Raw genomic sequence first — 25,068 nt, 5'->3', positions numbered from 1 at the left:
CACGTGTATTCTATGTCAGCATATAGCGCGGTTCAGGGGAGCACCTTACCCCATGTAGCGCCAAATCAACATATAGCGCGAAACAGGGGCACGTTTTACTGCAAAGGATGTTAGATCGGAAAATATAATTTGACCGGTATTAAATCGATAAATATACCGATCACCGGTGATTTTTCGAAAAAAAAACATCCATTTACTCCTAGTTGGTATCAACGGAATAAAATTCCTTAAATAGTAGACTACGAAACACAGTCGTTTTCTTATATATTTATGAAAAAAACCCTCCAAATTGGGGTGGGGAATGGAATCTTATTTTATTAGGACTACAGAGACTGAAATACCCTTGTATTGGCTAACGCTTCGATAAAGTATTGCCAAGGAATCGGATCAAAATATTGTTCTTAAGAAAGATGAAGAAGTACGGTTTACAGCTTAGGGTTCTGCCGCCCCAACAGAAAAAGCCGGCGACAAGACCCCCGCTACCTCCTCCTCACGGCTTCCAGGAAGACGACGACGATGATGTGGAGAGAGAGAGATTTCCCGCCAAGCTCACAAGAACAAAGCTCTCAAGGATGTAAGATTCACATTGATTTCCTTTCCTCTTTCTTTCGAGCATTTTTTTTAAAAAAAAAAAACTTAATTGAAATTTATCTGTTTTATTTTCTTTTTCGAAGGTAGAGGAGCAACATAAGAAAGCTTTAAAGGAAGATCCTTCAGTGTTTGATTACGATGGAGTTTACGACGAGATGAAAGAGAAGGTTGTTCGCCCCCGTCTTCAAGATCGCGAAGAGCGAAAGGTATATTTTCTCTAATAATTTTAAGGTTTTTTTTTCATTTTTTGTGGTTTCTAGGATTATTTGCTTGTTATTAGCTTAATTATTCCCCTTTGTCTGTCCACCTTCCCAAAAAAACAAAATCAAAATAAATAAATCTGTATATACAATTCAGCAGGTATAAATTCACTTAACAATTTCTAATGAACTTTAAAAAAAATCAACAATTACTTAAAACTAACTTGAAATTAATTATCAATTTGACTTGTGATAATGTTAACTGTTTTGAGCAGCCAAAAATATATTCATAATTTAATAAAAAAAGCAGAGCAAAGGAAATGGGAACAGGAGATAGTATACGAGAGGAAGCTTGTGAAAGAGAGAAGTAAAGAGGATCACCTTTATGCAGACAAGGATAAATTTGTGACAAGTGCTTACAAGAAAAAGCTTGCTGAGCAGGCAAAATGGATGGAGGAGGAACGCCTACGACAACTCCGAGAGGAGAAAGAGGATGTAAGTGTAGCCTTTTCTGCAGCTTCTTGTGTTTGTTTTCGACTCCTTTGTTTATGATTTTGGTTTTTTACTTTTATTGTATGTTACAACATTTATGATTGAATGAATTGCTACTAATTCCTAGGGTGGTTAGCATGCTGTTGTTGTTCTTAATATGTTGATTTGAGTGTCCTAAATGAACAAATCAATTTTGTTTTTATCTGCTTGGACGGGAAATTTTGAAGCATTGCTGGAAGGTGAATTATATATTGAAAATACTGTAGCAGGAGGTATAGGTTCAGTGCCATAAAGCATCATATTCTTCATATTGCTCTCTCTGCTAGGACCATTGCATTTAGTTGATCTTTTTATATTTTATCTTTAATTTGTGTGTGCGCGTTTAGAAACATTATGTCTCAAATTTAGTCACCTGGGATAAATAAACATTTATGAAAAGGTAATTTTTTTTTAAAATAAAATTGCATTCACATTGTTATTAGAGTTAGCTAAATACAATAAATGAAGTTGGAATACATAATTTACATTTATTTTTTATTTGTTAGTTGTGGAATAATTACGGTGTTTGTTCTTGTTTGTCATTTAATTCCCCAATTCTCTTCTGTCTCATTTCTATAAGTGATTAGTTTTCCTTGACTAATTGATGACCATTTTTCTGTTGTAAAGGTTACCAAGAAGAGTGACCTGAGTGATTTTTACTTCAATCTTGGTAAAAATGTTGCATTTGGGTCAAGTGAATCAGATTCAAGAAAGCATGAATTAGGTAAACCTGAGAAGGAGAAGGAGAAAGATGCATCCAACAGAGTTCAATCGTTGCCTGAATCAGCTGCTCCCGAGTCTTCTGCTGGGGCTAGCCAGACTCGAGATGAAACAGGATCTCGAGAAACATTTGAGTCTCGAGATTCGAAGCCAATAACCAAAGATATACTTCCAGACACTGCAATACAAGAAACCACTTCCGAGAAGCAACCGTCTGCCGATCAACCAAAAAGCAACCATCATAAAAGAGGTGAAGATGCAGTTGCAGCAGCTAGAGAACGTTTTCTGGCACGGAAGAGGGCAAAAGAGCAATGATCTTAATGTCCAAATATATGTATGAAAACGGTTAACATAAGTTCCAAGTGAATTTTAGATATAGATTTGTATCTGAATTCTTGTCGGATCCTCTATTTTCTCTTCCTTTGACCCCGTCGCATTACTACGTTTGGGGTGGCCATGGTCTTCCTCTTCTTTTGACCACGTCGCAAAAGAACATGCGACTTGTAATTGTGGCTTATGAATGATAAGCCAAATATTGAAAAATTTAGGTTACCAGGGACGAAATTAGAAAAATAATTTAACCAACCCTCGTTAAAAATAGTTATAACACGAATCAAGTTATCTTAATAGTTAAAAGAATAATTGTTATTTTTAAAAAAAAATTAAGTTTGAGCATCAAAGACTATTTGATATTTAAACGTTCATTATTAAATTATTTAAGAGTCCCTAAAATAAATACTACCACTTATAAACACTTTAGATTAATAAATAAATATTATGAAACGCTCCGTCGAGCCAACTTGTTACCCGTTATGTCGGTAATATTAGAGAATATGCTACAATTTATAAAAAAATTGGTACGTTCAAGGATGGAATTAGAAATTAGAAATTAGAAATTTATTATTAGTAGGATTAAAATGTCTTATTTTTTTACAAATGTAATTATTTTTTATTGAGGGGTCAAATAAATTTTTTAATTTATTTTTTAAAAAATATATTTTTAATATTAATTAATATTTAAGAAAATAATTAGTGGGGCTAATGCTCCTTTTAACCCTCATGAAGGTCCACCCTTGGTTATGCTGATAGATAGTCTGATAATAAAACTTGATATTAATACAATAATGTTATTATTTTGATACACGTAATAGTAGTTTAAATTTATCGAGTGACTTGGATAGTTAAGAAAAGGATTAATACAAAAATAAGTGTTAAAATTTTACCTCGAAATACGTTTTAATATCTGAAGAATTTTTTCGTTAAAAATAGAGGTTTAAAGTTTTTTTAGTTATATTTTTAAGTGTCTACCGTTTATTTTTAAATTGTTTAATAATAACAATATTAGTTTTAATTAAAGAAATAAAAAAAGATTTAATTTATTTATAAAAAATCTCAAATTTCCATTGAAATTATAAAAGAGACCCTAAAAACTAAAATCTCTCATTTCAATCCCGTTGTTAACCGTTGCTGACCATCTCCAGTCACCATTGTCATCGTCGAACGGTCACCCACACGTCACCACCGACCACCTATTGATCAATCGTCGTCCTTACTGTCACCCAAAATTCCTTAATCTAAAGCCACCAATATCTAAATCCACCAATATCTAAATCCATAATTCACAATTTCAATTTTCTAACCCACTCGACCATCTCCAGTCATCATCGTCGTCGCCTGACGGTTGAGTTTTGATATGAATAACACGGTAGTTCGAATGGTGGCGACTGTGTGGCTTATAAACGTCAGAATCGAAGAAGAACGACAATGGAGACTTAAAATCCGACGAACCTTTAAATGCTCCTTTACGACAAACGGTGACAGCTTAAGAAGAAATGCCAACGGGGATTTGATTGGGGGTCGACGTCGGTGCTGATGAAGGTGACGGTGACAGTCACAACCGATCGATTGACTGACAATAGAAGGGAGAAAGGGGAGGGGAAGGGAGCACGGGGGCTGTTTTTTTAATAATAAAAAATATTTTTATTTTTTTAAAATAAAATCTCAAAATTACCAGAACGTGACACGTTTCACTCAATGACAACTGAGATATTTAACGACGGTTAACGTCCGGATACCTAAAAATGTAACGTTTGAAACATTAGGCACCTATTTTTAACGAAAAATTCTTTAAACACCAAAATGTTTTTCGAGATATAGTTAAGCAATTATTTTTGTATTATGCCTTAAGAAAAATGTTGTCTTCTCTTAAAGTTTTGAATTCGGAGAATTATCTCTACAAGATGTATTATTAATGATTATAAAATTTATAAACAAATATTTTTTTATAATTATTCTAAAATATCAAAAGAAATAGTAACATCATATATTGTTAAAAAGAGTTGGATACACGTTTAAAAATTTAAAATCGATTGCAGATTTTGTCATTCTTGAAGAAATAATGACATTCTTGTCCGCCATGATAACTCTTATGCTTGATGCATTTGGCATAATTAATAATTACTAAGTTAACCAATGATCGGTTTATCTAGTCGGATGAGATACTAAATTTTTTAAGTTAGAGGGATTCAAACTCTGGTGATTACATATGAAGTAAATTGGGTTGGGAGGACCACCCTTGTAATGAACTTCTACAAAACTTGATATGAATTAGTCAATCAATATATTGATACCAATTATTAATTAAGAAAATAATTACTAAATTAAAAAATAGAGGCATATTTAAGGCTCTATTTTGTTATGAGTTACTTTCGTAGTTAATGTAGCATCGAGTATTTAGGTAGAATCATCACCACATACATTTAACATAATTAATAATTAATAAACCAAATGTAGGGGTCCATTTTGTTATGGGTCACTTTCATAGCTAATGTACTATATAGTAGCCGGGTAGAACCAATCAATTATTGTTGATGGTCTACAGACCGAGTTAAAGATTTAATCCCTTCAACATTAGCATGATCCATTAAGAGCCCCTCTTGTGACACGATATGTCCCTAGTATTTCATAGTTTCTTGTACAAATGTGCATTTGGATCTCTTTGCTACTAGTAGCCTATTATCCTTAAACACTTGCAAGATGGTGTTCATATGTTCTAAGTGATCCAGCAAGTTACACCCCAAGTAATATCAACACAAGTTGGTAAAAAAATATCCTTCATTCTAGACCGACACGTGGAAGGAGAGTGGTCAATCCAAACAGTTCCAGGTTTGCACTGAATAGGATGAAGTTGTAACGCTAAATAGTACAAAAACAAAAATATTTATTCGAAATAAGAAAGCCGATTAAATAGTGTGCCTAGTTACATTCATCTCAAAATCTCTGTAACATTCACAACAGCTCCAACAGTTGCTAGAAACAGAAATGACTACCCTGTATTAAGCAGCAGCATTAGACCCTAAACATCTTAGTATCTTTCCCCAAATCGGAAGAAGACTGCACCGGTTCCGGTGTTATGATCAACAGCATACTCGGCTCTCACCAGACCTAGTTTGACACCAACCCCATATGATGAACCGTGCCCCATGCGCCTGTAGACCTCTGTCGGGTTGCCCTTCACATCTTTTGAACTTCCTAGATCATTCCCATGCTCTGCAAATGCATAAACATGTGTATTTCTCACCGGTATCCTAATCTCTGCTCCAAGCTGCATGCAACATCGGTAAACAGATTTCAGATAAATCAGTCATTTAATTAAATGTAAACTCTCCCACAATTTTTATCATCAGATTCCTCTTTAGCATCTTCACCAGAAATACAACATAACTGATGACATTAAGAGATAAACAAATAGGTATATTCCTACCTCAAGAATGTTTCTGGCTGCACCTAGCTCACCCATGTTATAACCTCTCACAGAATAGGGACCTCCAAGAGTAAAAGCATCATAACTTGGAAGGTCACCCACACAACCTCCATAGTGGCCGTGAAGGACTAGAACAGGTGGTGGGGGTTTGCCGGAACCTTCTTCTACTTCTCTTAGTTGGAGAAATCGTGTAAGCGTCAGTTGATGGCGGTTAAAGATTGGAAACTTGCTCCCGATACCAAGTCCTTGGTCCACCTGCATTGCATTAAAAAAATGCAAGCAATTAGCTAGGAAATAAATTGTTAAGTATAAATTTATGAATAAACCAACCATTATTAAAGGTAGGAAGTGCTCTACAATAAAAGCACTTATTAGTAAGCTTAAATTTATGTATTTGAACTATTTGAACGATGCACGAAACAAGATATTTCCATATCCAACAGACAGAATAATGCGGCTCTTATTCTGAATCTGATACATCAGCCTACTTATTCCACGAGGAAGGCTAAAACCTTAAAAGGATAACTACAATGGCTTTGGTACCTCTATTAGAATAAATTACAAACATGTTAGCAAAACTTTTACCAACAATGCTATTATTTCATTCCTGATTAGAACAGTATCAGCAAAGACAGATTCAAAATGTAAATATATGGGCTAACCTGAAACACATTCCTCTCGCCAACTATAGCACCATTTATAAACTTGGTATTATCACGTGTGATGTTTGCCTGTAGAAATGTCATTCGATCAACACCGGTACCACTGAGAGTGGTAGGAGGTCCATCTGCGCTGATGCCACCACTTGGTAGCACCCTTTGACCATTTGCAGAGATATGACTGCTTTCATCACGTGTTGTTATCTCTTCCATCACAAGTCCATAAGTGAATTTACTTTGACGGGTGAAATTCTGCCAGAAACATATTGATCACAATAGAGTTGATGGTACACAGAGTCCTAAAGTCACTTCCTGAGTTTTCTAAACATAGCAGAATACCTCTGTAATGTTAGCTTTAACACCAGCTCGGTCAACCCAAATTGGTGGGACTTCATCGACTCCTGGCCCACCAGTGAAAACTGGACTCAGTTTCCGGCTGTTGAAGCAGCTTGCACGAAAAGTTCGATTGCGAGGATTATTGACACCATCTAAATATGGGTGCACATATTCTAGTTTGAAAGCCAGATCATCCTAAAAAAAAGAAGAACATAAATATCTTCGGTAGCAAATTTACACTTACCACTAGAGAAAAGTTACTGCAAGAACTAGGAGAGAGCAACATGTATATTTAGGAAAAAGCACCTGAGGATTAAAATAGTTACTAGTGGTCAAGGAACCAATAATAGATCTATTAAGTCCTTTGAGATTCCGATGCTCAAAAGAAACAGTTCCACCAGGTTGAATTGAAGCCTGAACAGAAAAAACAGCACAATATGCAAACAATATAAATCACAAGTTTAAAGTTTAAGCTTCAATCGCTCATGTAATCTACAAGAATAATTTCAAGGCGTAATATATAATTAGATTTGCATACCAATGTGGGACGTCCCCCGCGTCCAGGTACAATACTCCACTCCGTACTAACTTCAGCTGATTTCTGATCCAGCTCTTTGAGCTTTATCTCAACAATGATGCCGCCCTCATTCTTCTCATCAGGTCGTGGGTTTACTTCGATATTTGAAAACAAAGCAAGCGAGTTTATGTTCCTCAGCGCTTGTTTCCCAGCTTCAATATTAAAAACATTGCCTTGTCGAAGCTGTAAATTAAATGCGAACATGATTCAACTACCAATCATCATCAATACTGAATAAATAGGCATATTAGCAACTCTACAGCTAAAGGTACTAACAATCAGTCATTCGTTGGAGACTGAAACCAGACACTAAAATCAATTATTACTTGTAGAATTGAAGACAAAAAATATATTTTATCAGCAAATCCATACCTCATGAAAGCTTATTCAAAAGCAGCAAAGTCAGTGCTTTACTTGAACTTCACACAATAGTTCTTCTCACTTCTTATTCAAAGCTATTTAAGAATATAGAAAACAACCAAATATATCTTCAAGAATTTCATAATTGTACCAAAGATCAAATCACGCATGCTACCATTTAAGGTAAAAAAATAGCTATCAAGTTAACTTATCCGATAGTACACTTCACAGTCATTTCTAAAACGTATAAAACAATCAAATATTTGCTTCAAGAATTTTACAATTGAACCAAAGATCATTCTTCCCTAACTAGCATTGAAGGTCACAACTCACAAACTATAACACCAACAATAAGAATCTGCAATATGTAAAAAAAAAAAATAAACATTCTAAACATGAGAAAAGAAAGCCATCAATTGTTTACCTGTCTGGGCAATTCTCTCCTCACTACAGGAAGCCGTGTATTCCCTTCGACAACGTTTCCAAGTTTATCCTGGAACTGAATCGAAAGCTGTGTGATATCACCTTCCACTACCTCACAAACGACTTCCTTAGTATTCAAGTTACCAAAATTGACAACCTGAGCACAGGCATACCCTTCATCATGGTACCATTTTTGAACCCTATCCCTTATCTTTTGCAATAACCTAGCGCTCACTTTCCCTTGATCCCTCAACATCTGCAGCACTTCGCTATGTACTGGCATTGGCAACAAACAAGGCCTAGCTCTCTCTATCCTCCTTCTATAATCCTTCTCTTGGCTCATATAGTACTCCAATTTTTCCTTATCTGTCATATCAGGGTCCATTTCAATAGGCTTGGATTGAGCCATTAGCCCAACATTTATACACCTAAACCTATCAGCTGACTGCCAAGTACTTTCTGTAAACGAAATGGTTAATCCCAAAGTTCCATCTGGGTTAGTTTTTCCCTCCATATCAACTTTCTCGAACATTCCACATGTGGCTAATGTTTCGAGCTCCTTCTGCAACTGGGTTTTGGTGTAGATCCCTCCTGGTCTCAACGAAACCATTTCGAAGAACGAATCTTCGGCCCCTACAGTGGTCCATCGCCGTCGGTCAAAGAATAAAATTTCCGAAAGTTTGTACTTTTTGAATCCACTCAGCTTGTTGAGTTGAACTACAATGTTGGCTGGTAATCCGTGAGAATCCCATTCTTGATTTTGGTTGTTATCGTCCGCAATTGCCGGCGAAGGCGAAAAGAACTTCTCCCAGAAATTGCCGCTGCTTCCATCACCACCGTTGGAGTCCCCACCTCCGCTCCTGCAGCCACCAGAGAAGCCGCCGCTGTTGTCTCCGCCGCCTCCAGGGAGACTGTTTGAAATGGGGGTGATGGTGATGAGGAGAGTGGCAGCAGAAGCGGAGGCAAGAACAAAGGGCTTGGAGAGGGAGTGGAGGAGGGGAGTGGGCTTTTGGGGTTTTGGGTTCTGGGAAGGCAGGTTGCATTTGATGGTGGTGGAGCGTGGGAAAGCGCGTGAGGAAGAAGGGGAAGTTGCCGGCGGGTGGAGGAGGGAGCAGGTGGGATGAGGCAGCCAAAGACTGCATTGTTTTGATCTCCTTTTGGGGAGGGGATGAGGGAACACTAATTTTTGATATTTTTTTTTCTTTGGGATTACTTTTGAGATTCGGGTTTATAAGAAGTTTCGGTTAAAGAGAATCTAATCAGAGTTAGGTGACCCATATGCCGTGGTTTAGCCAAGTCGGAGAGGGATAATATTTTGGGTAAAATATATAAATGGTTATTAAAGTTTGAGTAAAGTTTCATTTTCAATATAAAGTTTAAAAAATAACAAATTAATCACTAATATTACTGATTTATAACAAATCGATCATCCATTGTCAATATGGATGACAAAATACTGATGTGGCATGTTACAACCACATTAACCACTCTTTGACTCTTTTTAAAGAAAATATATCTTATCATCTATGTTCTATTATTGTCCAAATACAATTATTATCAAACTTAACACTTCACGATCAATCAAATCTTTCTATAACACTGAACTATCACACTAAAATCGTGCATACATTCTCCATCCATCTCTAAAAACTATAAAACAGGAAGAAAAAGAATCTTTAACTTATACAAGAAACAATAGCAACATAGAGGTCCCTCAACTATGAGCACCTATTGGCTAGATCCCTCCTCTATCATTATTTTTTGATGTAACTCTCAACCACCACATTCTTATTATTACGGATAGGAATAGAATTCTACATTAGAGATGAACTTTTAAAATTTTAAGAAAGAGAAAAATCCTTAGTGTTTAGTGGATTAATATTATTATGTTTACTAGGTGGCGCTTTGATAAACACTGATTGATTTTTCGAGCAGAATGATTGCAATTTACAGCCGTTGAAATATATGGCCTTTCTAATGATCCATCATGTTGTTGCTAAGCTGGGGGCATTTGACGCCTCTTTCATTGAGATTGGAAAGGGATCCATTTGTGTTTTGGGGTTTACGTCATTATTTATAAATCGATATTATGACTCATCACTAATTAATCAAGGGATGATTCTTTACATCTTAAATACGAACAAGGATATGATTTTGGTTACAATTGTGGTATTATTGGTATGACCGGTTTAGTAATACTTTTAGAAAGTGGGGTGGAATGAATCATCACTACAACTGGACTAAAACATAACCACACCCATAATCCTCAACACATGCCCTCCTTCTGTTCCAAAGCCATCCGACGCCGTTCCATTAATCCATGATTCTGTAAATCGTTGTGAAGGAAATCCCTAATTTTCATTTCTTAAAAACTCCAATCAGACTCGAGGATAATAATGTAATTTTCTTAAAATTTTTATTATTTTTTAATTAAATCTTTAATTTGTATCTGGTCGGGTCGAATTTGTATTCTAAAAAATTGGGTCGAAATCATAGTCGAGTAAATGAAATATATTTTTCGAGTCAGATCAAGTTAAATGTAGAATATAAATTTTTTAGGTCGGATCGAGTTCGAGATAAGATTGTATATTCTCAAGTCGAATCGAATTGATAAAAAACTCAACCCTAACCCCACCCGTTCCCATCCCTACCCGTAATCACCTCTAAATAAGAACTACTACATTGAATCATATTTGGGAGTGTTACCTTTTCAAATTTCCTCTCTATTGTATGTATCACCGTCAAAGGTCTCACACACGCCTGTCTTATATATATATATATATATATATATATATATATATATGCATTTTAGCATTTTAATTTAATTTTAGGATTAATTACTAGATTGATCACTTTTCTTCTTATATTCGTATATTTTTTTATTATATTTTAAAAATTATACTTTGATCATTTATATTATTGATTTATTAAATTTTAATCATTTATGTTACCGATGGTTATATTTTGGTCATTAAATCATTAACCTCTTTTATTTAGATGATGTTATGTATGGCTCATAAAAAGTCTCGTTGTGGGGTTACGAATTATGTGGGTTGGGGGTGTGGGGGCGCAGCCCCCGCGGTACGGTACAGGGTTGATTTTGTAATTATGTACCAGGGTTTTCTATTATAAATAGAGATGTAACCTAGACCTAAAAAGATCATTGAATAAAACTTCTAGCACCGCCTAGGCACCGAGGACGTAAGCACATTGCCGAACCTCGTAAAATTCTCGTGTTCTTTCGTTTTCTTTACCCGTTTTCGTCAACAATTGGTATCAGATGTCAGGAGCAAAATTCGAAGTCGCGAAATTCGATGGTCAGGGTAACTTCGGATTATGGCAAACGAGGGTGAAGGATCTATTGGCGCAGCAAGGGATCTTGAAGGCTTTGCGACCTACAAAGCCGGCGTCGATGGATGAGGAAGATTGGGAAGAATTGCAGCAGCGAGCGGCAGGAACCATACGATTATGCTTGGCGGACGAGGTCATGTATCACGTCATGCATCTATCGTCTCCAGACGAAATTTGGAGGAAGTTGGAAAGTCAGTTTATGTCCAAATCCTTAACGACAAAACTGTATCTGAAGCAGCGGCTGTATGGGCTGAAGATGCAGGACGATCACGATTTGGCGCAACACGTGAATGTCTTCAATCAAATCGTTTCTGATCTGGCTCGGCTTGATGTGAAAATTGAGGATGAAGACAGAGCGATGATCTGTTGTGTTCGTTGCCTTCCTCTTACGAACACATGGTGACTACTCTTACATATGGGAAAGAGACTATCAACGTTGAGGAGATTACTGCAGCCTTGTTGGCTCACAACCAGCGGAAGCAGAATGCAGGGGAAAGCTCTCAAGCCGATAGCTTATATGTCAAGGGTAATCGAGATCGTGGACGGAAGCCAGAGAAGGCAGGGTCCGGGAAGCGGAATTCCAGATCCAAATCCAAGGATAAGAAGACGATTCACTGTTACAAGTGCAAGGAGGCGGGACATATGAAGCGAGACTGTCCGAAGTTGAAATAGCAGACCGATGAGAAGCGTGATGGCTCATCCAAGTCTGTGAACGTGGTCGAGGATGATACTTCTGATTGCAGTGAGGGTGATATGCTTTCTATTTCAACGACACAATTGACGGATGCTTGGATTCTTGATTCTGGATGTTCTTATCACATCACGCCAAATAGGGAATGGTTTTCGACATACAGGCCGGTTAATTCTGGTTCGGTTTATTTGGGTGATGATCGATGTTGCAATATTGTTGGTATTGGTGATGTCAGAATTAAGATGCACGATGGCTCCGTTCGGACGTTGAGTGGTGTTCGACATATCCCAGACTTGAAGAAGAATTTGATTTCCTTGGGCACTTTGCACAAGAATGGTTTTATCCCTAAGGCTGACGAGGATAGGGAAACCATTCGGATTGTTAAAGGAGCATTGACTGTGATGAAAGGCAAGATGACTGCAGAGAATATCTACAGATTGTTAGGGAGTACCGTTGCAGGTGGAGTTCACTCTGTTGAGTCCTGTGATGATACGACAAAATTGTGGCATATGCGCCTTGCTCATCTTAGTGAACGTGGTATGGCAGAATTACACAAGAGAACTTGTTGCATGGTGTCAAAAGCTGTAAGCTCGATTTTTGCAAGTATTGTGTTCTTGGTAAACAGACTAAAGTCCGTTTCAAGACTGCGAAGCACACAACTCAAGGGATTCTTGATTATGTGCATTCTGATGTATGGGGGCCTTCCACGACATCGTCTTTGGGTGGATCTAGGTACTATGTTACTTTTATTGATGATTTTTCACGGAAAGTTTGGGTGTATTTTTTGAAACAGAAATCTGAAGTTTTTGAGAAGTTCAAGCTGTGGAAAGCTGAGGTAGAAAACCAAACAGGACGAAAAATCAAGTGTTTGCGGTCTGATAATGGTACGGAGTACACAGATTCACAGTTCCTACAATTCTGTAAGGAGCATGGGATTCAGAGGCATTTTACAGTGCGCAAGACACCACAACAGAATGGTGTTGCGGAACGAATGAACAGGTCGTTGAATGAAAGCCAGATGTTTGCGGTTGAATGCGGGGCTTCCCAAACACTTCTGGGCTGAGGCTGTTAACATGGCGTGTTACCTTATCAACAGATCGCTAAGGGCATCGCTGGCTGGGAAAGTTGCAGAAGAGGTATGGACTGGTCATGATGTTAGTTTTGATAACTTACGGATTTTTGGTTGTCCTGCTTATGTGCATGTACCTGCTGATAAGAGATCCAAACTTGATGCAAAATCGAAGGAGTGCATTTTTCTGGGTTACAAGAAATGTCAAAGGATTCAAGTTCTGGGATCCAGTTGCGAAGAAAGTTGTGATTAGTAGAGATGTCGTTTTTGATGAACAATCCATGTTGCAGCAGAAGCAAGACACGACAGTGGTGGATCTCGAGCAGTTTCCAGTTGAGAAACCAGAAACTTCTCAACCGACTTCTGGTGGTTCCACTACGGATGATTTGCAGGATTATAGTCTCGCCAGAGACAGGGTGAGACGGACGAATATAAAGCCTCCGAACAGATTGGGTTTTGAAGACTTGGTATCTTTTGCACTTATTGTTAGCAGTGATGATCCGATTACTTTTCATGATGCCGTTACTAGTCAGGAAAACGACAAGTGGATGGCAGCCATGATTGAGGAGATGGAGTCTTTGAATCACAATCGCACATGGGAGTTAGTTCCCCTTCCTGAGGGTAAGAAGCTGATTGGTTGCAAATGGGTGTATAAGAAGAAACCAGTAGTAACAGAAAAGAGGGGGAGAAGTTCAAGGCTCGTTTGGTAGCGAAGGGTTTTTCACAGCAGAAAGGAGTTGATTATGATGAAATCTTTTCTCCTGTGGTCAGGCACACTTCAATCCGAGCAGTATTTGCATTGGTGGCTAGTTGGGATTTGCATTTAGAGCAGATGGATGTTAAAACTGCTTTTTTGCATGGTGATTTAGAGGAGCAGATCTACATGCGGCAACCTGAAGGTTTCACTCAACCTGGAAACGAGCATTTAGTTTGCAGATTGAAGAAATCTTTGTACGGGTTGAAACAGTCTCCGAGACAGTGGTATAAACGGTTTGACTCCTATATGATCAAGATTGGCTACAACCGATGTGAGTATGATTGTTGTGTCTATGTTAAGAGCCTTGATGATGGTTCTTTTATTTTTCTATTACTGTATGTTGATGATATGTTGATTGCTGCGAAGAACATGGATGATGTTATCGGTTTGAAAACTTTATTGAGTCAGGAATTTGATATGAAAGATTTAGGTGCTGCAAAGAAAATTCTTGGAATGGAAATTTGCAGGGACAGAGACTCAAGGAAACTGCGGCTATCTCAACGGGGTTATGTTGAGAAATGCTAGAAAGGTTTGCGATGAGCAGCGCGAAACCAGTTAGCACTCCATTGGCGAATCACTTTAAGCTCTCATCAGAACAGTGCCCCAAGACAGATAAGGAAGCTGAAGATATGGCAAAGGTTCCGTATTCTAATGCTGTTGGCTGCTTGATGTATGCGATGGTATGTACTCGTCCTGATTTAGCTCATGCTGTTAGTCAAGTTTGTAAGTACATGTCTAAACCTGGTAAGCAACATTGGGAAGCAGTCAAGTGGATCTTTCGGTACTTAAAGGGTACTGTGGGACATGGAATTGTTTTTGGGAGTCAGCGGGATAACCCTTTGGTTGTAGGATATGTGGATTCAGATTATGCAGGTGACTTGGATAATAGAAGATCTACGACAGGGTATGTGTTTACTCTTGGTGGAGGGCCTATTTGCTGGAAGTCTACTGTTCAATCTGTCGTGGCACTATCTACAACTGAAGCTGATACATGGCAGCGGCTGAAGCTGCAAAAGAAGCTTTATGGCTTACTGGTTTAGTGAAGGAGTTGGGTGTTCAACAAGGTGGAGTTCAATTGCTTTGTGATAATCAAAGTGCTATTCACTTGGCTAAGAATCAGGTGTATCGTGCTAGAACTAAACATATTGATGTAAGGTTCCACAAGATCAGAGAGTTGGTTGCATCTGGAGAGGTTTTGTTTCAGAAGGTACATACTGATGAGAATGCCGCTGATATGTTCACCAAGCCAGTTACGACAGACAAGTACAAGCATTGCTTGGACTTGTTGAATGTTTCGAGTTGTTAAAGAAGCAAGGTAACCCAACCCACATTGAAGTTTCCAAGGGGCAGGATATTCGCCAAGGTGGAGATTTGTTATGTATGGCTCATAAAAAGTCTCGTTGTGGGGTTACGAATTATGTGGGTTGGGGGTGTGGGGGCGCAGCCCCCGCGGTACGGTACAGGGTTGATTTTGTAATTATGTACCAGGGTTTTCTATTATAAATAGAGATGTAACCTAGACCTAAAAAGATCATTGAATAAAACTTCTAGCACCGCCTAGGCACCGAGGACGTAAGCACATTGCCGAACCTCGTAAAATTCTCGTGTTCTTTCGTTTTCTTTACCCGTTTTCGTCAACAGATGATATAACTGTTAATAAACTGAATTAATTTTTAATTTAATTCTTAAACTTTAGATAAAATATTAATTTGATATCTAAACTTTATATGAAATTTTAAGTACAATATCAATTTGATCATTGTATTTGACTAAAACTTCTCACAATCGATTACACTTACCACCGTTATTGTCAGTCGCTGTGAAAGGTTGTGATGAGACAACCAGAGTTAGAATGGCGTGTGTTAAGATAAAAAATATGTTCATACAATTTCAAATATTTTGATGTCAAATTTCACTTTCGAGAGATATTATTAATAAGAGAGAAAAATTAAAGAACCCTAATTCTTAAAACGAATTAAACTAAGAGAATCAAAAACTAAGAGAAGATTGATTTTGAAAAAAAATAAAATAAAATTAAGGATAAAGGATCATGATAAAGTCGCTGACAAATGAAAATGATTTTATTCCATTTTTTTCTTGTTTCATTTCAGAATCAAATTGTTTTCATAGCACATATTTAATAATGAGTTAATGATGAAATGTTTTTCATTCCCATGAATAAGGATCGGATCATAGTTACAAGACAATATATAATATCTTATAATTAATGTAATAATATGTTTATACATCTAAGGGTGTGTTTAGTTGGGGGAATGTGAGATTCCCATGGGAATGGAATCCACAATCCCCCGTTTGGTTGGCTGGGAATGTCATTTCCAGTAATCTTATATTACCAATAGTGAATTTTTTGAGGTATATTACCGGGAATGTCATTACCCCCTTCCTTAGATATTGTTGGATTACCGGCGTTTTGGACTAAAATGTCCTTAATTTTTTTTCTTTAAAAAATATCCTTATTCTGTAATTGAATAATAAAAATTCTACGAACGTTAAATTATAAATTTATCCTTAAACTATTTTAGATTTACATAAAAAAGTCTATAATTAAATTTTTATATGAAGTTCAGAGGTTAAAATAAAATTTTACCCTTTCATTAAACCTTTTTATATTTTCAATTTTGTAAAAAAAATTATATAAATTTTATGAATTTAATTTTTTTAAAGAAAATATATAAATATTTTCCAACTTGCTAAAAAAACAAATATATAATAAGGATAATTTGGTCAAATATATATTCCAATAATCTTTTATTCCTTTAACCAAACACGATAATCTTACATTCCTGCTAAACCAACCAAACACAAAATACAACATTCTCAGTAATCCTATTCCCTAGTAATATTTTATTCCCACTGGTAATCTTACATTCCGTGAACCAAACGCACCCTAAGTGTTTTTTAATTACAATATTTGATTTTTTGATTGATTTGAACAAAGATTTATTTATAGAGCAAATCTTTCAATCTAATTTACTTTATTCGTAATTATATGGTTCGAATCTTTAATTTATTTAAAAAATCTAATATTTTATCCCATTAAATCAACTAATTATTTATTAAATTAAAATTTTTGAATTTGTATTTAAATCGTATCAAATCACAAGATTTATCCAATATTAGCTGCTTTCAAATGAAATATTATATATTTATATGAAGGTACCAGAATCTAGTCTAGTTAACTAATCAGTTGAAATACCCCTGATGGCTAAAATACACAAGTTTTTTTTTTAAGAAAATGCATTAAAATGTACAGAATAAACTTCATTCTGTGTTTGTTATAAACGACGAGGCTTGCCTATGCTCTATATACCTTCTTCATGAATGTCTTCCTTCATTAATTCATCAACAATATTATCCTCATCTTCCAAAACTTCATCAGAATTTGGCTGCACAAATTGCATATTCAAACGCCCATAAATAAATGAATCAAATTTAAATGAATGAAGTTATATTCGTGTTCGTCATATTTATTTTTCAAATATTTATGTTTAATTTGTGTTCGTTAATTTAACGTTCGTGAGTCGCTTAATATTAACGAACATGTTTTGTAAGACTGCAACCAACGCTGTCTTTTTATTACTTTATTTACTAGTCAAACAAAAATGATAAAATTATACAACTAGTCCTTAATTTTCTTAGGATTTACGGTTTGAACTCCAAAGTTCACATTATGTTCAATTTAATCTCTACCTTCACTAATATTTAAAATGTAAAAATTAAAAGAAAAATGAGAACCGAGTAAATGTGCTTATAACGAATCGATAAACAAGCTTATAAACAATCTAATAAATGAGTTTGTTCGTGAATATAAACGAATAAAATATACATTTGTTCATATTTATTCGTTTATTAGATAAATATGAAAAAATTATTCATACTCATTTATTTAGTTTATTAAACAAAAGTTATATGAACGATTCGCGAACAATTCATCAAATGATACGTTGATTTGCCCCCCTACGCCCATCTTCCCTGCATGCATGCAAGAATTCTTGTGTGGGGACCCTCACCTGTTTTAGCACATATCTGCCATCTTACCTAGCTTCCCACTTTTCCCTATACATGATGATATTGGCGGTGGAAATACATAAATTTTCCTTGAAATGAAGTTCGCCAAAGCTTTCATTGAATGTATTACTTGCAAACTCTAATAAAAAATAAAAGTTTGTATTAATATCAGGAGCAGTGAAGGAATGATGAAAAAATGTAAAAGTTAAAGTGATCGCATTATTAACATTACACTGTTATCAAGTATAGATGATGTTACACAAGGTTAAGCTAACTACTCTACCAGTTATCACACGGGAAATACAGTCCCAATCTTGTTAGAGTATCAGTTAAGGCCTAACCGATGTTCTGTCACACCTCAAATTTAATTTAAAATAATAATAATAATTTTATGAAATTAGGGACAAAATTGTAAGTTTTTGGAACTTGCAGCATGTTTTAAAAAGCTACAGGAAGTTCAAGGACTTAGTCTTAAATTTCTCCATTTTACGTCGGAAGAGAAAAAAATAAAAATAAAGGAGTCGTTGGCCGCAGGGTTCAAACCCTTGTCCTCGAGATAAGGTCGCCTATGCCCTAGCCGTTTAGGCTAGGGTACTATTGATAATATTTTTATTAAATATATAATATATTAGTTTAAAACCTGGTTATATTACTCAATCCCCAAATTTCCCCAAATCTCTAACCCCCTAAACCGTACCCCACCGTCCTCCCAAATCCACTACCGTCCGACCTCCATAGCCACCGCTGCCACCTCTATTTGAACCACCACATCGCTCTGACCAAAAGCCCCTTACCTCTTATTGGAATCGGCCGCCAATCTTTAAGAAAAAACCGAAGAAGCTTCGTCGGAGAAACCCCTCTCGTCGCCTCGGTTAATTGCAAAATCTAACAACCACCATCATCATTTCGCCTCACCGCCACCGTAGCTCTACTCGTCGTCCCCGGGCGCTCGAAACCCAACCAGTGAGCCATCGTGTTGTTGTCGTTTTCGACGCACGACGTCTCGGTAGTGTCTCAGAATATGTTGGCTTATTTTGGGTTGAAATCTGATTAATTAGAGTGTGTAGATGATCCAAGGAAGATCGATAGGTAAAAACGACCTTTGTCATTGCTGCACGCGCCGGCAGTGCACGTGGAGCTCTTTAGTCGGTCCAGGAGCATTCTGGAACCGGTTCAGTCAGAACTGAACTGGGTCAAGCCGAGTCAACTCGTTAAGTCAACTCACTGAGTTAACTCGGTTGAGTCAACTCAAATAAAGTCAACTCGTTGACTTTGACTGACAGTTGACTTTGACCAGAGTTGACCATTAACTGTTAACTTTGACCAGAGTTGACCGTTAACCGTTAACTTTGACCAGAGTTGACTGTTGACCGTTGACCATTGACCTATAAGTCAAAAATATATATGAAAAAGTCATATTTTATGTTTTTCGACTTCCTAAGTCCGAATTCGAAGTCCGTTTTGCCAAATTCAATCCCTATAAGTTGTTTTTTGATTTTTTAGCTCCTGATTCAATACAAATTTTCATGTTTAAGTTCCATTTCTAATGTAATTGGTTTTTCCATGTATCCGAGACATTATGGAATGTGGAATTCTAAGTTTGAAAGCGATCAAATGGAGTTTAATTGGTTAATTGATATTACTCGTAAATTGAGGTAATACTCTACTACCTTTTGTATTCTTTTCGAAACTCATTAATAATTGGTAAATACATGAATAGAAATGATTGGTTAATTAGGTGTATTTAATTATCATTGGACTAAAACTAAATATGGAATAAAGGTAGTACACTATATAAGATTCATACGGCTCACAAAAGAAATTGGTAGACTGATCGGAAACAATTCTAAGTTCAGAGATTAGTTAGTAAATAAATTAACCTCGTGATCCAAATTTCTGATTAATTTCTTTAAAAGTTAAATGTCGAGAATACTTGATTAAGAAATTACGAGATTACCCTGTCTGCTCTTTGTGAGTACTATAAATGTTTGTAGATATATGTGCTAGTATATACAATCGAAAAAGTAATAGAGTGATAAGTTGAGTATCGTCTCCACAGGGAATTGGGGAAACTAAATAGGGTTTTCAAGGCACTTTACTTTGTCACCTAAGTAAAGTTAGTGATGGTATGTACAAATGAGAATATTGTGGCAAAATGGAATGACTGATGTGGAAATAGAATGATGGTAGTGTGGTAACAAATGGATATGTCGTGGCAAATCAAATTGTGATGCGTGCAAATTAAAGGGAATACCAAGGCAAAATAAAATGTAAATACTGGATTTAAAATGTAGGACTTTAGCTTTCTCACACGACAAGCTACTATGGGAATAAGTGATAGGAGTCACTAGGAAAATCTAAGTCTATTTCTCTGAATGGTATTTCTTCTATGCCTAGCCTGCCTGACAGAGTCTACTAAGGTGCCCTATGCTATCTCTAGTAAGGGACTCGACAGATTAAAGATGCTCTGGCAAAATCGATTGGCGTAAACCCTGCAGTGATCCTATTGGTCCAGATAACAGGATATGTCTCGGCAATACCTTTTTGCAGTAGCATTAACATCTAACCTATCGTTCTTACACAACTCCTTTTAGTCGAATGAAATCCTAACCTTATCTCTAAGGTGGATTAGGCCTAGTTACTACCTAGAACTCCTTGTTAATATAGTTCCTCCCTAGTTTCTCTCGAATTCTAAGGATATTTTGCCAAGGTATTCTCTCGAACCCAAAGATTCTCCTAAGAAAAGACTACTCTCGTAGCTCCTAGAACCTTAAGGCATTAAGTTTCATAAACAAAACAAATTAAAGCATAGAAAAGCAACCATTCATTGAAATAAAAACTTAAACATCCAAGCGAACTCCTACCAAATAGGATTAGTTCATGGTAGGGTTCAAAATAAACAAGCACAAAGCAAGTTTCATTCGTTCCTTACAACCCAACAACAAAATATGAAAGCAAAGAACTAAGGGGAAGAGAGAAAGCCTTTAACGTGCACTGCCAGATGCTTCCCCCGGCCACCAAGAACTGCCCCTAGCAAACTAGCTCCTTTCAGACGCTTAGAACACCACTCCCTCAGGCTTGTCAAGGAGAAATGCCACGACAAGTAGGATTGACTGAGAAAAGTGAGACCTTCTCTCTCTAACTTTTTAAGCTCAAATCCGGGTGGAACCAAAGTCTCTAACATTGTGGCTTCATCCTCTATTTATAAGGAAAAATTAATCCTAGGACTTGGTGTTGACTTACCTAGAAAACCCCAAAACTATGGTTAAGTTGCTTGGGAGTTGGGCAGAGCAGGCTATGATACAACCTGGGTTGCTGACTGAGTGACCAGCATGATCCTATTGCAGACGCCCAAGGACAAACAGGATCTGCAGGGGCAGGCGACGTCATCAGTAAGACTGGCGGTTGCAGTTTCGATCCTTCCAAGCGGATATTTGAGGTAGATTTCTCGGGCAAAGCTTCTTGGAGAGTAGGATACAGTTGGCTTAAAAATATCTTCTCGCACTCTGCTCGTTTTCGAAATGCCAGCCAAACTTGGTATTTTCATTCTTCTTAGCAGTCTCCTGATGTCACAGCATTTCCTTTCCTCTTTTTCTTTCTTTCAATTCCTGCATATTATTAAACAAGCACCTTTCCCATAAGGCAGCACCGCTTTAAAAAAATAAAATGCCTTGACAATTTGAATTCCACCATATGCAACTAAATGCTTCTAAATGCATCTATATGGTCCTAAATGAGCTCTTAAACATTCAATAACTTAAGTGAAAAAGTCCCAAAATGTGACCTTTTACGGAGTTATCACACCCCCCAAACTTAAGCTATTGCTTGTCCTCAAGCAATGGATAGTAATAAGCAAAACAAAAATACCATGACAAGTTCATAAGTATAATAGTCTTATGGAATAAAATTTCAACCCTCAGCATATATGGTTTCAACATGCTAGACTAGGTTTGAGAATTCAAGTACTGACCCCTAGAACAAGATTCTTTGTGTGGGTTTGTGCGTGTTTGTATCCCATCCATGCTTAACAAACTTAAAAATTTTCTAAGCAAGCTTTCTTAATTTTCCATGGCATTCACAAAATCCACTCCCACCTTGGTTTCTTTTCTTTTATTAATTCTGCTACGAGGGGAATCAACCTATCACTCTACCATCCCACACTCTAGGTGAAAGGGAGCATACCTTCCACCCCCGAGCTAGTCAGGTAGAGTCATCCCGTGACATCTTTCATTCACTCATATGCCATGGCATAACGGAGTGTCCCTCTACAGATATGCCGAGGCATTTATTCATAACTTCATTCATTTTATTTTTTCATTTTTTTAGATAGGGTTTTCATCATTCAAAATTATATGACACTACATTTTAAGAATTCTCTTATAAAAATTTCTAAATTTCTCAAGCATGGAAAACATACAATCGTGTATTTAAGGATTTCAAAGAAGCAAGTCCTAGAGTTGGTTCTATCATCCTCAACTAGTCATATACATTCTATTCTAGCCATCAAGATTCATCATCATCGGGCATCCTTAACTAATTCCAGAGAACTATTCAAATATTTACTAATGTCACGACATATTTATTTTACTGATACTATCATGCAATGATGTGAGAACCATACTTCCCTCAAACTTGAGAGAAGTATTATCCCCAATGCTTACTAAAATGAAAGAAAATAAAACTACATGCTATGAATGCAATGCAATGCAATGCAAGGTACCTTGGCTTTAGGCGGGTGGTGGTGAAGCAGTCGCGCAACGAGTGCGCTTTCTCAGTTTGGCAGGGCTGGAGTGTTTAGAGTTAGAGGCGGGTACTGCGGGGTGCTCTTCTTCCATTGGCGCGGTAGGTTGCGATATATCAGGATGTTCTGCCGCCAAAGGTTCAACAAATTGTGGGGATTCCGGGAAGACAAAGGTCTTCTAGAATGCCTTAGCATGTTTCGTTGTCCACTTCTTGCACGACGAAGGTGGTATGGCGGTCTTTCACAGCCTGCAATTTAAAGTAACGATTAATGAAGGAAGGGTTAATCGAATAGAAATACCACGAACAACAACGACATGCTGATTTGGCTCGGTGATGTTTGAGTAAAACTCCTTCACTATCGACGCGTTGACAGCGGCGAGATGCTTGGTAAATTTTTTCCACTTGTGTTTGTTAACAACATCGATCACATCACTCCCTAAGTCGGCCTTCTCCTCATCGGAGAAGATAAACCCCAACTCAAAAAATACCCACCCGATTTTCTATGCTTTGAAACTGGTCTCGGGCAGTGTTATCCACGAACCGTGGTGGAGAGACAGTACCAGAAGCGGACGGACATGTCGGACTATTGTTTAGACTAGAACACAAAGAAAGAATGGGAAAGCTTAAAGCTTTGGTGGTAATGGAGGTTGTTGGAGCAATAAGAGGGAAGAAGAAAATGGAAGAAAGTGAAAAGTAAAAAGTGAAGTGAAAAGAAAAGAAGATAAGAACAAAACAAAGATTTTGGAGGGAGTATTTAATTAATCGGTGGGGCCTAGGCGGGAAAAAGACAAAGGAAAAGTGAAAATTTTAACTCTAAAGTAAAATTAAAAATGAAAATGGTTTTCCCTCATTTTTTATTTTAATTGTCGCCCAAATTTTCCTTACTTTAACCGTACGCTGCACGTGCTAGCCATGTGGGATAATCCTTGCTCCAAAAATAAGATAAAAATTATAAATCAGAAAGAATAAATACTAAAATAATAGCAAAATAAAATTATTTATGCACATGAGTGAATTTAAAATATCTCAGCATCCTCAAGATGTTGGCTCAGGATCTACGTCATGGAAGAGAAGCGCAAACTTGTGACGCAATGGTGAGACTCCTTGGTAAACCTTCAGGCGCTGGCCATTGACTTTAAAGATGGACCCATCGTCCATGTTCTTGATATCACCAGCACCATACGGGTAAACATGGTGGACTTCGAATGGTCCTGACCATCGTGACTTTAATTTGCCAGGGAAGAGTTTGAGCCTAGAGTTTGATCTAAACTCTTCCATTTCGTTCAGATTGAGCAATCTTTTCTCCCCTGCTAGTTGCACGTCGAAGTTGAGCTTCTTGATTGCCCAATATGTCTTGTTTTCTAGCTCAACTAGTAGGTGGCAGGCTTTTCCATATACCATCTTGAAGGGCGACATTCCCAAAGGTGTCTTGAATGCCATTCTGTAGGCCCAGAGTGCTTCATCGAGTTTTGGGGACCAATCTTTCCTTCGAGGGTTCACCACATTCTCTAAAATTTGCTTGATTTTGCGGTTGGACACTTCAGTTTACCCATTAGTTTGTGGGTGATATACTGTGGAAATTTTATGTCGCACTCCATATTTCTGTAATACATTGTAAATTAGCTTGTTATCAAAGTGGGTGCCTTCATCACTGATAATATCTCTTGGTACTTTGAATCGAGTGAAGATGTTCTTGTGAAGAAACTTGAGCACCGTCTTCGAGTCATTCCTAGGTGTGGCAATCGCTTCAACCCATTTAGATACATAGTCCACCGCAAGCAAAATGTATAAGTCTCCAAAGGAAGATGGGAATGGTCCCATGAAATTAATGCCCCAAACATCAAAGAGCTCTATCTCCAAAATATTTTGCAGCAGCATTTCGTGTCGTCTGGAAATGTTCCCAGTGCGCTGGCATCTGTCGCATGCTTTACAAAACTCATGGGCATCCTTAAAAAGTGATGGCCAGTAGAATCCTTCTTGGAGAACCTTTATAGCAGTCCTTACACCTCCAAAATGCCCTCCACAGGGTCCTGTGTGGAAATGGTGTAAGATATCTCGTTACTCCTCTTCGGGGATACACCATTGAATCATTTGATCGGCACATTGCTTGAACAAGTACGACTCGTCCTAAAAAATAGAATTTGGCATTGTGCAGAAACTTCTTTTTGCCCTGGATGTTCAATTCATAAGGAAAAACACCACTAACAAGAAAATTAACAAGGTTAGCTTACCACAGAATTGCCGTGGCATATAAAAATTTTCTCATCA

General features: G+C 37.1%; 1 protein-coding gene and 1 pseudogene across 1 annotated transcript; one reads left to right on the top strand and one right to left on the bottom strand.

The window, feature by feature from the left end:
* Positions 1 to 371: 371 nt before the first annotated feature.
* LOC120115238 lies at positions 372 to 2,357 on the top strand (annotated as a pseudogene).
* A 2,872-nt stretch (positions 2,358 to 5,229) lies between these two features.
* On the bottom strand, positions 5,230 to 21,604 carry LOC120115257 (protein TOC75-3, chloroplastic-like). The gene is made up of 9 exons (XM_039136010.1): positions 21,365 to 21,604; positions 17,360 to 17,435; positions 8,162 to 9,372; positions 7,339 to 7,560; positions 7,107 to 7,214; positions 6,804 to 6,995; positions 6,468 to 6,716; positions 5,806 to 6,060; positions 5,230 to 5,646 (listed from the first exon to the last, which is right to left on the bottom strand). The coding sequence occupies exons 1-9, from the start codon at positions 21,602 to 21,604 to the stop codon at positions 5,407 to 5,409; spliced, it is 2,793 nt and encodes a 930-aa protein (XP_038991941.1). The 3' UTR covers positions 5,230 to 5,406.
* Positions 21,605 to 25,068: the final 3,464 nt, after the last annotated feature.

The sequence above is a fragment of the Hibiscus syriacus genome, unplaced genomic scaffold (assembly GCF_006381635.1).
Source record: "Hibiscus syriacus cultivar Baekdansim isolate YM2019G1 unplaced genomic scaffold, ASM638163v2 tig00110260_pilon, whole genome shotgun sequence".
In the NCBI taxonomy this organism is placed as follows: domain Eukaryota; kingdom Viridiplantae; phylum Streptophyta; class Magnoliopsida; order Malvales; family Malvaceae; genus Hibiscus; species Hibiscus syriacus.
Note: the sequence above shows the minus strand (reverse complement) of the source record. Positions and strands in the feature narration are given on the sequence as shown.

Bases quoted from the DNA above. Each gene is read 5' to 3' on its own strand.
- LOC120115257 (XM_039136010.1), bottom strand. From the start codon at position 21,604: ATGAAAATACCAAGTTTGGCTGGCATTTCGAAAACGAGCAGAGTGCGA. The intron at 9,373-17,359 runs GTATATAGAGCA...GAATCTCAAAAG, and splicing joins GGAAGACATTCATGAAGAAG to TAATCCCAAAGAAAAAAAAA. The intron at 7,561-8,161 runs GTAAACAATTGA...TTTAATTTACAG, and splicing joins GGAGAGAATTGCCCAGACAG to CTTCGACAAGGCAATGTTTT.